At 35.1% G+C, this 14,859-nt stretch overlaps 1 protein-coding gene across 3 annotated transcripts in view; it reads right to left on the bottom strand.

Moving 5' to 3' along the window:
* Positions 1-14,859, bottom strand: part of RAB27A (RAB27A, member RAS oncogene family) — an 85,362-nt gene that overhangs the window by 30,636 nt on the left and 39,867 nt on the right. For 2 of the 3 annotated variants that reach the window (XM_081291932.1, XM_081291931.1), the window contains exons 2-3: positions 9,364-9,538; positions 343-428 (exon numbers count right to left, since the gene is read on the bottom strand). In XM_081291932.1, the coding sequence (XP_081148058.1) occupies positions 343-428; positions 9,364-9,516 (239 nt within the window). In that variant the 5' untranslated portion in view covers positions 9,517-9,538. Of the gene's footprint in view, positions 1-342; positions 429-9,363; positions 9,539-14,049; positions 14,092-14,859 lie in introns of those variants that run through there. The other variant, XM_081291933.1, reaches the window with a different exon arrangement.

Below are 14,859 nucleotides of genomic sequence, written 5' to 3'. Positions count from 1 at the left end.
TTCCACCATTAGGTAATAATGCATGTAACTCTGTAACTTTCTTATAGTTGAGTAACAGCAACAGTACATGAAGAAAAGTATACAAGTCTAAAAAAAAAAATAATGAAAGAAAAAGTCCTCAAGTAAGAAGGTCCAATTTGAAAAGGATTCATTTTTCCTTTGAACTTTGTACATAAAATAATGCCACCATTATCATCTCAGACTAATAAATTTACAGCTAACTTGGTAGCATATCTTATTCAGGTGCAAATTGTGACATAGTGACCCCTGCTCAGGTCACTATGTCAAGAGTGTAGCTGTCTCCTTCCTCTAGTCAGGAGCACATAACTGAAGACTGCATACCTCTCCTGCCCAGCTGTGTCCCATAACTGCAGGTGAATTCTCTGGCCTCTGCCAATGGCTCCATCTGGCCCGTTGGCTCTGTACACCTAAAACAGCAAAGTAAAAGAGAAACCAAAAGAACTTCTGAGATAAGTGAACTCTTCTTGTCTTGCCTTTCTATTCAGTACAAATCCCCAAAGCATCTAAACTTCTCAAGATAATCCCATCTAGAATATAACCATGATGGCATTTTATATCAAATAATTGCATTTGGATAACACAATAAATTATACTAAAATATATGCATTACAAATTTTATAAGTATATTATACAAATAGAAAGAGCTCCAATTACCAGGTTAAAAAATACATGTATATGTTATAAAATGTGCAAATAATATAGAAATTTATATAAAGTAATAATTAACTTACCTTTCCCCAAAATTCCTTCAGATCACTAGTTTCAAGAAATATTGCCTTTCTATGGCTTTTCTCTGTCCCATGTTTTTTTATTTTAGTTGTCAATGGTCCTTTATTTTATTTATTTATATGGGGTACTGAGAATTGAACCCAGTGCCTCACACATGCTAAGCAAGCGTTCTACCTGTGAGCTACCACCCCAGCCCCCCAACCCCCACTGTCCCATCTTTTAAAAATGTTCTTAAAACAATTTTATAGGAAGCATTTTGGAACATCAAGGAAAGGACCTCCACAAAGCTCCACCATAAAAGTGGTAAAAATTGTAGCAAAAATTGTCAAAATCAACTTTTACAAAATCTGGAAAGTAACAATAGCTTGCAACATTAGGAGAATCACTTATTCATGAAAAATAGCCAAATGTGGGCAAAAACAGTGAGCTCTAACTTGCCCTATTCCTATCCCACTCATCTGAGTTCTGTAGTTGCATTAAAAACCAACAAATGCAGGCTGGGGTTGTGGCTCAGTGGTAGAGTGCTCGTCTTGCACGTGTGAGGCCCTGGGTTCGATCCGCAGCACCATATAAAGATAAATAAAGGTATTGTGTCCATATACAACTAAAAAAAAAAGAAATTAAAAAAAAAACCACCAACAAAGGCACAATTACAATAGCTGTGGAAACCCTTAGCCCAGCAGTGAGCCCATAGATAAGGGAGGTAGAACAGGTTTGGAGCTCCCTACAAGCCCCATCTTCAGAGAATTTTCTGGAAGCTTCCAAAAAAGTTCCATCCCTAAGTCTTGTCTCCATCAGACCACACTCAGAAAATTACTCAATAATTATAGCTATATCTCTATAGTTGTTCTTAAAAATAATCAGCAATAATTATAACACACAGCTACCAGGGGTAGCATTATAACACACAGCAACCAGGGGTAGCATTATCAGTTGAGGCAACAAAAGTCTAATCAAAAACATGTTAAAAAGAAAAAAGAGGGGGCTGGGGATGTGGCTCAAGCGGTAGCGCGCTCGCCTGGCATGCATGCGGCCCAGGTTCGATCCTCAGCACCACATACCAACAAAGATGTTGTGTCCACCAAAAACTAAAAAAAAAGAAAAAGAAAAAGAAAAAAGAAAAAAAGAAAAGGAGATTTTCACAGGGAGATTTTTTTTAAATCTCCCAAATATTGCTTGGAACTTGCAAGGCCAATTGTGTGCAAGACTGAACAGATGCCCAGGAAAGACCTAAAAAGGTCCTAATCTCTTACCTCTGACTGACCTTGAGGTTCTTCTCAAGGAGGAAGTAAAGCATAAGTCAGAGAATACATGAACAGTAAAAAGAAATCCAAGAGGGAATGGGAGGCTGATTCTAGAATTGCCACATCATACTATTTTTATTTAAATGTCCAGTTTTTGACAAAATTATAAGACAAACACAGAAACAGGAAAGTATAACTCATACACAGGGGGAAAATAGCCAGTCAAAACTGTTCCTCAGGAAGCTCAGTTGTCAAAGACAAAGACTTTAAATCAGCCATTTGAAATAAGTTCAAAGAACTAAAGGAAACCATGCCTAAAGAATGAAAAAAAAAAAAAGAGTATTAGAACAATGACTTTTAAGAAAATAGCAATAAAGAGAAAGATATAAAAACAGAAGTAAATAGAAATTCTGGAGTTGAAAATGTAATTACTGGGGCTGGGATGTAGCTCATTGGTAGAGCACCTGCCTAGCATGCACAAAGCCCTAGGTTTGTTCCCTAGCACTGAAAAAAAAGAGGTAGGGGACAAAGAAACAAAGAGGAAAAAACGAGGAAGGAGGAAGGAAAGATGAATGGGGAGAAAGAGAAAGAGAAAGGGAGGGAGAATGAAGGAAGGAAGGAAGGAACAATTACTGAAATGCAAAGTTCATGAGAAGAGCTCAACAGCAGATGTGAACTAACAAAACAATAATCAATAAATTTAAATATAGGTCGATTAAAATTATCCAGTCTAAGAACAGAAAAACAGAATGAAGAAAAATAAAAAGCATCTCAGAAAACTGTGGCTTTTAAAGTGCCAAAAAAAAAAAAAAAAAAAAAAACCCTATCCAACCAAGAATTCTATATCCTGCACAGCTAATCCTCTAAAACTAAAGGAGAAATCAAGACTTTTCAAACAAAATAGAAAATGCCCTACAAGAAAAATACTAAAGACAGTTCTTGAGACTGAGCTAGGAAGACAGTGGATAATAATTCAAATCCATAAAAAGAAATAAAGAATACCAGTAAAGGTAATTACATAAGTAAGTATGAAAGAAACTGCAAATATATTTTTGTTTGTAACTCTTTTCTTCCATCTGATTAAAATACAACTGTATTTGACATTAATTCTGAATCTGTGTTGATGGGCATGCAGTGTATAAAGGTAATTTGCATGACAACAGCAAAAAGCAGGAGAGAAAGTGAAACTAAATAAGATCAAAGATCTGTATAGTATTGAAGATACCTTAATAGTCATAAAAACGAAATCGCTAAAAATTACGACGACAACTGTAATACCCAGAGGAATTAAAGAGAAAATAACAATATAGAGTAAAAATATGAAAAGGAAATTAAAATGGTACACTAGTCAATATCTACTGAACACAAAATAAGGAGTCATAGAGAAATAGAGAGGCAAAAAGAAGACTTGGGCTGGGGATGTGGCTCAAGTGGTAAGCCGCTCGCCTGGCATGTGTGGGGCGCTGGGTTCGATCCTCAGCACCACATAAAAAATAAAATAAAGATGTTGTGTCCACCAAAAACTGAAAAAAAAATTCTCTCTCTCTCTCTCTCTCTCTCTCTCTCTCTCTCTCTCTCTCTCTCTCTCAAAAAAAAAAAAACCAAGAAGACTTAAAACACAGAAAACAAGCAGCAAAATGGCAAACATAAATTCTACTTTATCAGTAATTACATTCAATGCAAATGGATTAAAAGCTCAAAATAAGTGGCAGAGATTGACAGAACAGATTTTACAATTACCCAGTTATATACTACTACAAGAAACACACTTTGCATTCCATAACACAACATGGTTATAAGTAAAAGGCTGGGTAAAAAAATATGGCATGCAAACAGTAGGCAAAAGAGAGCTGGAGTGACAATAATAATTTCAGACAGAAGAGATGTTAGAACCAAAATTGTTATTAGATATAAAGAAGGATATTTATTTTTTTTAAGCTTTTTTTTTCATAAGTAGCTGACCTTCCTTCTCTCATTTTTATATCCCACTTTTTCTGCGACACTATTTCTCTTGAGTTTTTTTTTTTAAAGAGAGAGAATTTTTTAATATTTATTTGTTTATTTATTGTTTAGTTTTCGGCGGACACAACATCTTTGTTTGTATGTGGTGCTGAGGATCGAACCCGGGCCGCACGCATGCCAGGTGAGCGCGCTACCACTTGAGCCACATCCCCAGCCCCAAGAAGGATATTTAATAATGATATAAGGCTCAACCCATCAAGAAGATAAAGGAATGAGAAAAACAGGCAACTGAACAATAATATTTAAATACTTCAATACTGCATTTTTAATCCTAGAATAATTAGGAAAGTCAATGAGGAAATAGAATACTTGAATAACACTGTAAATCAACTAGATATAACAGACAGCTATAAACCATTTGACCCACCCAACAACAGAAAAATAAACTTTCTTTTCAGATACACATGAAACATTCTCAAGGACAGACGGACCATATGTTAGGCCATAAAACAAGTCTCAATAAACTCAAAACGACTGAAATTATACAAAGTATGTTCTCCAACCACAATGGAACAGAATTAGATATCAATAATATAGCAAATTTTGCAAATATGTAGAAATTAAACTGCCCTCTCTTAAATAACCAAGGAATCAAAGAAGAACTATGAGGGATATTATAAAATACTTTGAGATGAATGAAAATAAAAACACAGCATCAAAAACTTATTGAATAAAAAAATAAATTAAACGTCAGTGAAGGAGTCGACTGGGGCTTAAAGCTGTGTGTGTGTGTGTGTGTGTGTGTGTGTGTGTGTGTGTGTGTTATAACAAATTTATAAGCAAAATGGATTTAGCTCTTACATTTAGGTCCCTAATCCACTCTGAGTTAACTGTGTATATTGTGAAAGCAGGGGTTCTTCACAGTCACTCTTTTGCATGTGACTACTCAGTTATAGCAACATCATTTGTTTAAAAGATTCTCTTCCCACTTGAATGGTCTTGATAGCCTAGGTAAAAATTAATTGGTTATAAATGTAAAAGTTTATTTCTATACTCTCAATTCTACTGTATTCATCTGTATCTCTAACCTACTGCTAATACCATACTATTTTAATTACTGTAGCTTTATCGGAAGTCTTGAAATTGGGGAGTATGAGTCCTTCAATTCAATTCTTTTTCAAGATTGTTTTGGATATCTGGCAATTCCATTCAAATTTTAGAATTAGCTTTGCAATTTCTATAAAGAAGCCAGCTGGGATTCTGATAGGGATTGAACTAAATTTATGGATCAATTTGAAGAATATTGCCGTCTGCACAACATAAAGTCTTCTGATCCATGAACATGGAATTTTTTCCCATCATTTTGATCTTTTAAAATTTCTTTCAACAATATTTTGAAGCTTTCGTAGTATTCATTTTGCACTTCTGTTTTAAATTTATTCTTAAATATTTGAATTTTTAGATGCTATTGTAAATTGGTTTTTAAATTTCATTTTCAAATTGTTCATGTGAAATACATAGAAAATATAATTTATGTCAACTAATCTTTAATACTGCATGAGAACTTGTTTAGTAGTTCTAATAGTCTTTTTGTGTGTGTTTGTATACATTTGTTCCTCAGGATTTCTATATACAAGATCGTGTTATTTGCTATTTTATTTTTTCCTTTCCAATTGGATATGTTTTCTTTTTCTTGACTAACTTCCTGAGCAAGAACCTCCAATAAATGGTGAATAGAAGTGATGAGAGAGGACATCCTTGCATTCAGATATTCACCAAGTATATACTAAAAGCCATGGGAGGCCTTTATCAGGTTGAAAACATTCCTTTAATTCCTAATTTGATGCATACTTTTATCATGAAATGGTATTGTATATTTATCCTATGTCTGCTGAAATGACCATGTGGTTTTATTTATTTATTCTCTTAATATAGTGTATTACATTAATTGATTTTTATGTGGCAAACCAACCTTACCATTCTTGTGATAAATTCCACTTAGTCATGATATTTAATCCTTTTTAAATGTTGCTGGACTGTGTTTGCTAGTATTTTGCTGTGTATATTCAGAAGGGACTTCATTCTGTAGTTTTTTCCCCACCCTCAGAATATCTTTTTGATTTTGGAATCAGGGCAATATTGGCCTCATGAAATGAGTTGGGAAGGTTTCCACCTTTTTTATATTTTAGAAGAGTTTGGGAAGGACTGCTTCCTCTTGAAGCATTTGATAAAATTCATCAGTGAACATGTTTGAGCCTGGACAATTTCTTTGTGGGAAACTGTAATTCAAGACATTATTGGTTACAAGTCTACTTAAGATACTTAAGTTGGTTTCAGCTATTTGTGTGTAGAAATTTCTTCATTTCTTCTATATTATCTAATTTGTTGGCATACTGTTGTTTATAATATTTCTTCACAAACTTTTTATTTATATAAAATTGGTAGAGTTGTCCTTTCATTTCTTATTTTAGGAATTTAGCTGATCTTTTCAAGAAAAAGATCATTTATTTATTTCCACTGTAATCTTTTTATTTTGTTTCTTTTTCGGTACCAGGGACTGAACCCATAGGTGCTTAACTGCTTAACCACAGAGCCACATCCCCAGCCCTTTTTATTTTGAGACAGATCTCACAAATTACCTGGGGCCTCACTAAGTTGCTGAGGTCAGCTTTGATCTCGTGACCCTCCTGACTCAGCCTCCCTAGTTGCTGTGATTATAGGACTGCTCCATTGCTTCATCCAGCTCCACGCTAATCTTTATTATTCATTTCACCCTGCTTGCTTTTGGCTTAGCTTACTCCTTTGTTTCTGGTTTCTTAAGGTAGAAGGTTAAATTACTGATGAGATATTTTTTATCAATATATGTATTTTAAACTATAAATTTCCTCCTTAGAAATGTTTTAGCTTTTATTCTTTTTCTACTTATAATTGATATTTATAAACATATTTATAATGCACAACATAGAAATAATCATATATGTTATGTATTCATATAATGCAGATAAGAATGGTTAGAACCAAATAGAAATATAACCAGTGTTGGTGAGAATGTGGTGGAACTGGAACCCTCATATATTGGCTGTTAAGAATACAAAATGGGGGGCTGGGGATGTGGCTCAAGCAGTAGCGCGCTCGCCTGGCATGCGTGCGGCCCGGGTTCAATCCTCAGCACCACATACAAACAAAGATGTTGTGTCTGCCAAAAACTAAAAAAAAAAATATTAAAATTCATTCTCTCTCTCTCTCTCTCTCTCCCCTCTCACTCTCTCTTTAAAAAAAAAAGAATACAAAATGGTGTAGAACCTTTGAAAGAATATAGACATCCCTAAGATTAAACATAGAGTTATCATATGGCCAAAAACTCTACTTGTAGGCATATTTCCAAGAGAATTTAAAACATATACCCACCTGAAAAACATTGAATATTAATGTTAATAGAAGCATTATACATAACAGCTAAAGAGATACAACTAAAATGTCCATCAATAGGTCAATGGAATACTATGCAGACATAAAATGGAATGAGGTCCTGACACACACAAGAACAAACCTTGAAAACATTGTGTGCTAAGTGTAGAAATCCAGATATAAAGGCCCACATATTACATGACTCTGTTATTTAATACATCCAGAATATGCAAATCCAAAGAGATACATAGTGACCAGTGGGCAGAAGGAATGGGGAAAAAGTACTCACAGGTATGGGATTTCTAAATTTAAATAGTTATGATGGTTATACAGCTCTGAATATGCTTAAAAATATTGAAATCTACACTTCAAATACATGAATTTTGCTTACTATGCTTTACATATCAACAAATCTGTTTTTTAAACAAAGTTATGATAATTAATTATCAAAACTTTTCACATACATATACAGTCGTGCCTCAATATCTGCAGGCATTGGTTTCCAGGACCCTCAAAAATACCAAAAGCCACAAATGCTCAGTCTATCATATAAAATGGTGTAGTATCTACACAGAACCCACACATATTGTCCCAAATACATGAATCATCTCTAGATTATTTATAATACCCAATACAACATTAATGCTATGAAATTCAATTGCTATGCTATATTATTGAGACAATAATGACAAGAAAAAAGTCTGTTCATGTGTAGCAGAGACATGATCACTGCAGGCTGAACTACACAGTACCAAGCTGGGCTTGGCTGAATCTGCAGATGCAGAGCCTGTAAAATGTGAAATTAATTATATATCAACACTAAAAATCAAATTAGGATCCTATTCTTAACCAGTGGGTCTTTAAGTCTTTCTAGTTATAAAGAAAAAGACTTACAGTAGGTAAAAGGAAATGAATGCTTCTGTCCTGGAGGTCAGGGACCATGTAGCTCCTTGTACAGAACATGTTCCATGGAAGGGCTCTTGTCATTAACCTCCTGATAACTTGATCTGATTCATGGTAACTGGATTTTTTCAGCAAGAAATGTAGTCCCTGGCCATCTTCCCTACTCTGGAACTATGACACAGTGACCTCCTACCTGCCCTTCCACCCCTAAAATAACTTTTAGTCCTATGATCCTCTAAATATATATATATTTTCGTACACACACACACACACACACACACACACACACACATATTTATTTATTTATTTTGTTAGAATGCCAGGTATAGATACCACAGGTCTGTAGCTAAGGGCTCATTTACCTACACCTACACCTGGTATTCTAACAAAATAAATAAATAAATATATATATACACACACACACACACACACACACACACACACATACATGCACACACATATATATGAATTTTGCTTATTATATACATATATGTATATGTGCATATGTATACACAAATGTATATATGTGTTTGTGTGTGTGTATATATATATATTAAACCTCTCCCCTCATCATTGGGCAGAACATCCCGTTCACCACTAGCCTTTCCCACGTCTATTCTAATCTCACCCTCCTGGTCATAGAGATATGTTCCATCCTTTAATGTGCCACATGGAATTTCTGAGGCTTTAATTAAGATAAATGCCATTTAAAGTGATAAGTTACCAAAGGTGTAAGATACACCTGCAAAACAGGGGTATGCGGGCAGAGCAGTTGGCAGGGTTTCCAAAGGTAGACAAAAAACTTTGTGGAGTTTTCCAGGGAAGATACAGGCCAAAAGAGAACCAAGGGAGAATTTGAAAAAAAGAAAAAAGAAAGAAAAAAAACCTGCTCATTTTTACTTTGTCTGCTTGTTTTCTATGCATCCTTCAGCAGAGCCTTTTCAATCCTGTTGCCTGGATTAAGTGTAACACACTTTCATAGGCACCCTTTAATTTTAGATCCTGACCTTTGTCCTCCTAATTCCTATGAAGGAAACTGAACAAGCAAATGTTTACTCAAAGATTATATTTTTATACAGAAGAATATAGGACTTACCACTCTCTTTTCCCTAAAATCGATGCCCACTGTCGTGATAAATTTGGAATTAAATTTACCATCTGTGTACTGGTAAAGTACACTGGTCTTCCCTACTCCAGAGTCTCCCAAAGCTAAAAACTTGATGAGGTAATCATAATCTCCATCAGACATAATGAAGCACTCAGTGATTCACCTGAAAAATATAAACAAATGAATATTTATTAAAGTCTATTAGAAAACATTAAGTTATCCATTAACAAAGTGGCCACTTAATATTCAGTTCAACAGGGACTGGGGTTGTGGCTCAGTGGTAGAGCACTTGCCTGGCATGTGTGAGGCCCTGAGTTCAATCCTCAGCACCACATAAAAATAAAAAAATAAAGTAAAAACTCCATTAGCAACTAAAAAATATTTTTTAAAAAATATTCAGTTCAACAAGTCTTCTATATAAAACCTATGTATCTAGGCATTCAGTGAAGAGAGGGTTACATAGTGTTCACTTTCCCTGAGGACCTAATAGTTCACTAAATGAGATGCTACTGAAATAGTAAATAACAGTTTAGTTTTCATTTAACATACATATTATACTACCAATGAGAATGATAATCAGTAATAAGAAAATATAACAAAAACTGATAAGAGAAAGGAGGAAGGACAATGTTTTAAGGTATCATAGAAATACTTAGAGTGCAAGTGGTTTCAATTCTCCCTCTTTCAATTTTCTAGTGCTAGATCACTAGCTTTTCTTTTTATTTTGACAACTAAGCAATTTCATTTATCCTATTCATTTTTACATGTTATTAAAGTTCCTTCAAAGACATTGCTAATTCATAAGTAAAATTTGACTTGTGGCTCCTTTATGCCTTATTAACATATACTATTTACTAAATCAGAATTCTTGGAATATTACTGCTTACTGAGTTTCATATTGTGGCTATTAGTACTCAGATACCACAGGTCTGTAGCTAAGGGCTTATTTACCTACACCTACACCTGATATTCTAACAAAAACTGCTGAAAATTCAGTTTCTCAATACTAACTAAAATAAAAGTCCACCTTAAAGAAGAAAATTTTGTTTGCACCAGCAATACCTAACCATGATTATTTGGGGTCCTTTACCATCATCGTTTTGCATTATTTGTTTTTTATCTTCTAAATAGATGTCAATCCAAAATATTAGTCCAACTAGAAATGAAGTGTTTCCCTGGGAAAGGTCTATTTATTTTTTATCCCTGTATTTCTAATGCCAATAAACTCTTCTGAAAAATCAGAAAAATAACCAGCTATCCCATTACCACTGACAGCTGTACTTGCCCATTTAAATGCACATATTTACCCATCCACACACATGCCAGATACCCTCTATTAGATGCTGCTGATTTTTCTCCCATTGTCCTTTCCACAAAGGCCCATATTCTGAAACTTTGCTCTAATACTCAATGCTTTCTAGAGGTTTGTTTCTATAGATATATAATATTAGTAAAATCTCAGGCAAGGACATTTTCTGATTTTCAAGATTGCCTCCCCCAACCCATCCTCAACTTAATAACTTACCTTATGCTCAAAAATCCTGATGTTGATACCTAAGATTCACTGCAAAGTACTTCCTCAGAGAGCCTTAGTGCGGATCTGGGACCTCACATCTTAGACATGACTGACCAGAGGATAAGGGCAGAGCCTCTATAAACATTCATAGTACTGTTTGCACACTATACAGGGTGGCACTTTACCAAGGAGAGCTTCCCATGTTAATAGCTTCTGTATGCAGGTGTGGTGACCAGTATTAATGACATGCAACAGAAGTCCTCTCTAAAAAATGACTACTTGAGTATAAACATCTCAACAAGGCCTATCATAGCACCTCACTTAGTTCCAAGTTATTCAGAAATAAGACCTAAGAATTAAAAGCAGGTCCAGATAACACTTAGGCATTTGAGAACGGGGGCAAAGTTGGAGTTCCCCTCAAATTGAAGCAGAAAGCAGCTCCAATCTTACAATAAGAATGTAAAGAAGACACACTGTGGCTACCTTATTTCCTCTTTTAATTTGGAAAAAAAAAATGGTCATTTCTATGTTTTTATATCAATTAAGATGGGAGAAAAGGTTGCTACCAATAGAATCAATATTCTAGAACTTTCTAAACCCATTTGAGTGGAATTCAAAGACTTAGATGAAACTATTTCTGCTCTACCAATAATTAAATGTGTTTAGTTTCCATAGGTGAAAAATCATATGGGTAAGTCTGCTAATGATCTTTGAGACTTGTTTTCTACTCATGATAAAATACTAACCAAGGCATCATTCAGGAAAAACTAACAAAGTTCCACAAATCGAAGATTTAGATACCATCAACATAAATCATAGTTTGCACTTTTCAGACTGCAAATGCCTGTTTTTTTCGATTTGAAAATAAATACTCAGACCTTTGACTCTCTGGGTTTGGCTTTCTAATCCTAAAGAAAGAAAATAGGTGTTTGATGAGTATGTAAAGACCAGGGCCAAGGAAGAATGCAGGAAAAAGAAAACCAAAATAATGTGATCTGAGTTTGGTTCTCTAAAGATAACACAGAACCCAGAAAGGTTGACTGGTGTGCACAGCCTAGAACTTTGCTCTCCTGATTGACAGTGCAATGTCTATCCTACCCAAAGCTTCATGTCGGTTGCTCTTTTTCTTCTTAAGGCATACTGGGCTTAAAAGTGGGCAGTGGTATGATATCTTATAAGTAAGAAACACATGGAATCAAGCAAAACTGATTCTGAATCCCAAACCTTCCATTTACCAACTACTTGGATGTCTCTGAGCCATAGATATCTAGGTTTCCATTCTATAAAAAAGGAAGCTAACACTGACTACCTCAAGGCTGAAGGAGACACTGTTTATGGTATGCTCAGAACAACACTTAGTATACACTAGTTCTCAGTAAGTGTTGGCTCACTCCCTTCCTATTCTGGACATCAGACTGGCTCTGAAGACCCAGAAGAATTTCTAAAACTGGCTCTGGTCACCTCAAAACATACTTTTCTAGCACAAAAGATGAGTTTACTTGTTCAGGGTAATTTGCTGAGCCAACAAGGATCATTTTCAAATGAATTCTGATCTTTTTGTGGCTGCTTCTAACCATTTACAATTTATTTTAAATAGATACCTCTATTTCAGAAGAGTTTGATCAACTTAAAAACAAATTCAAATTCATATAAAACACTCTCATCCATTTTTAGTAAGCTTATATTTGTTCAAAAGAATTTGATAGGTTTATATTAATTTAGATTAAGTTAAAGGGCCAAATTAAAGTGGTTCTAAAAACTCTGGGGGGGAGGAGCAGGAGGTACCAGGGATTGAACCCAGGTGTACTTAACCACTAAACTACATCCATACCCTTTTTATTTTGAGACAGGGTTTCGCTAAGTTGCTTAGTGTCTTGCCAAGTTGCTGAGGCTGGGTCTGAACTTAGAACCTCCTGCTTCAGCTTCCAAGGTCACTGAAATTACAGGTGTGGGCCACTGAGCCTTGCAATTTGGCACAATTCTTGGTTTGCCTGTCCACGTCTTGGCATGGGCTCAAAGCCAATGCACAGCAGAGAGGGGAAAAAATGAAAGTTAAAAGCAAAGAAAATGCCATTGTATGACTTTGGAAAACTTATTTAACCTCTTTTGCCTCGGGTTTCTCATCTGTAAAATGGGAGTGATATCCTATTTACTAATTATTCTTCATTAAATTCATTTTTTACATAAAAGTACACAAATTTATGGGGTAACCTGTGTTGTTTTGATACATGTATATACACTGCATAATGTTTAAACCAAGGTAAATATATCTATCTCCTCAAATATTTATCATTTCTTTCTAGTGAAAACATTTTTTAAAATCCTCTCATCTGGCTTTTTGAAATATATGGCACATTGTTGTATCTATGTTCACTCTACTATGCAATAGCTCACCAGAACTTCCTATTCCTATCCAACTGCAACATGATACTCATTGATCAACCTCTCCCCAGCCTTTGGTAACTGCCAAAGGCTGTTACTTGTAGGAGACCGACCACCTTACATTCCACAGGAGTAAGATCATTGGTACTTGTCATCAGGTGCCTGGCTTAACATAACTCCTCTAGTTCCATCCATGTTGTTGCAAATGACAGGATTTCACTGTTTTTTATGGCTGAATAGTAATCCATTGTATGTACATGCCACATTTTCTTTATTCTCTTAATTCGAATATACATATGGATTCTTATTTTAACTTCTTTAAAACTGGGGTGCATTTTATACTTCACAGTCTTACAATGCAAGACAGTTTGCAACTGCTCTTTTAAATCAGGTGTCCCTGGAAATACAGTTACGTGGAAAACCTTCCATTAGCATCTTCTAGCAAGATCAAGAAAGTTCCACCAACAAATTTTGATAAAGCACAATAGTTAAGCTATCTCAGAAAACTGTTGTAAGGATTGGGCTAGTATTAAGGTTTAGAACAGTGCCTGGCACACAGTGAGTCTGTGTAAATATTAGCTCTATCAACAGCAGCATCTAGCACTCTAGCTTCCATGGGTCAACATGCAGGCAATATTCCTTCCTTTCCTAGAACCATAAGAAAGTACACTGAGTTCCTAAACTAAAAAGTGAAAAAATAGAAAATAATGACCTGTTAAAAGCATTTGAACCTGAGGTAACACATTGGTTACCTTGAGGAAGTAATGTCTAAATACCTTAAGGAAATTTCTTCGAGGGACCCCCAGTTTGGGACACACGAAAGACTTTCTCTTTCAGCTCACTTCTGTCTCTCCTCCTTACACAAATATTTTTCCAAAGTGCTCTCCACCCTCATTCTCATCAAACTAACAATAGAAAGCAAGGAACACCCACTTCCTCAACATGTTCTGTGTGGTGATAGTTGCCTGGTGAGAGAAAGTCAGGGATCTTCTTCCTTATTTAAAAAATAAAATGTGTTTTAATAGTTTTTCAGGGAATAAGAAGAAAATGACTTCAATTAAGAGGAAAGGAGAACTATCTTCTCTCTCTCTCTCTCTCTCTCTCTCTCTCTCTCTCTCTCTCTCTCACACACACACACACACACACACACACACACACAAATTCTCCATGAGGCTTCATGTTAAAGTCAATCACAGAATCCAACCTTAAGTTGGATTAATATTAACTGAAATGCTACCATTTGTCATGAATGATACTCTCGACAAATAGTACTCTAGACATACAGAATTTTATTTTATCTGATCATCATCCTTAAAGATAATTTAATGTTTGTACAAGATTTGCACCACCTAATGACAATGTGTTCTCAGTGCAATGACATGTAGGTTTGGGTTCAAATTCTAACTCCTCTATTCTGTATGATCTGGTCCAAGTTCTTTAAACTAGGCTCCATTCTTTCAGCTGTAAAACGGAGTTGACAACATTAATAACCTTGCTAGATTGTTTTAAGGACTAAGTGAGATAATCCACAGAAAAAAATTAAGCACGTTGCTTGCCTTGTGTTTTCAGTCATTGAAACTTAGTAT

Source organism: Spermophilus citellus, assembly GCF_964194105.1.
Source record: "Spermophilus citellus genome assembly, chromosome: 4".
Lineage (NCBI taxonomy): Eukaryota > Metazoa > Chordata > Mammalia > Rodentia > Sciuridae > Spermophilus > Spermophilus citellus.
Note: the sequence above shows the minus strand (reverse complement) of the source record. Positions and strands in the feature narration are given on the sequence as shown.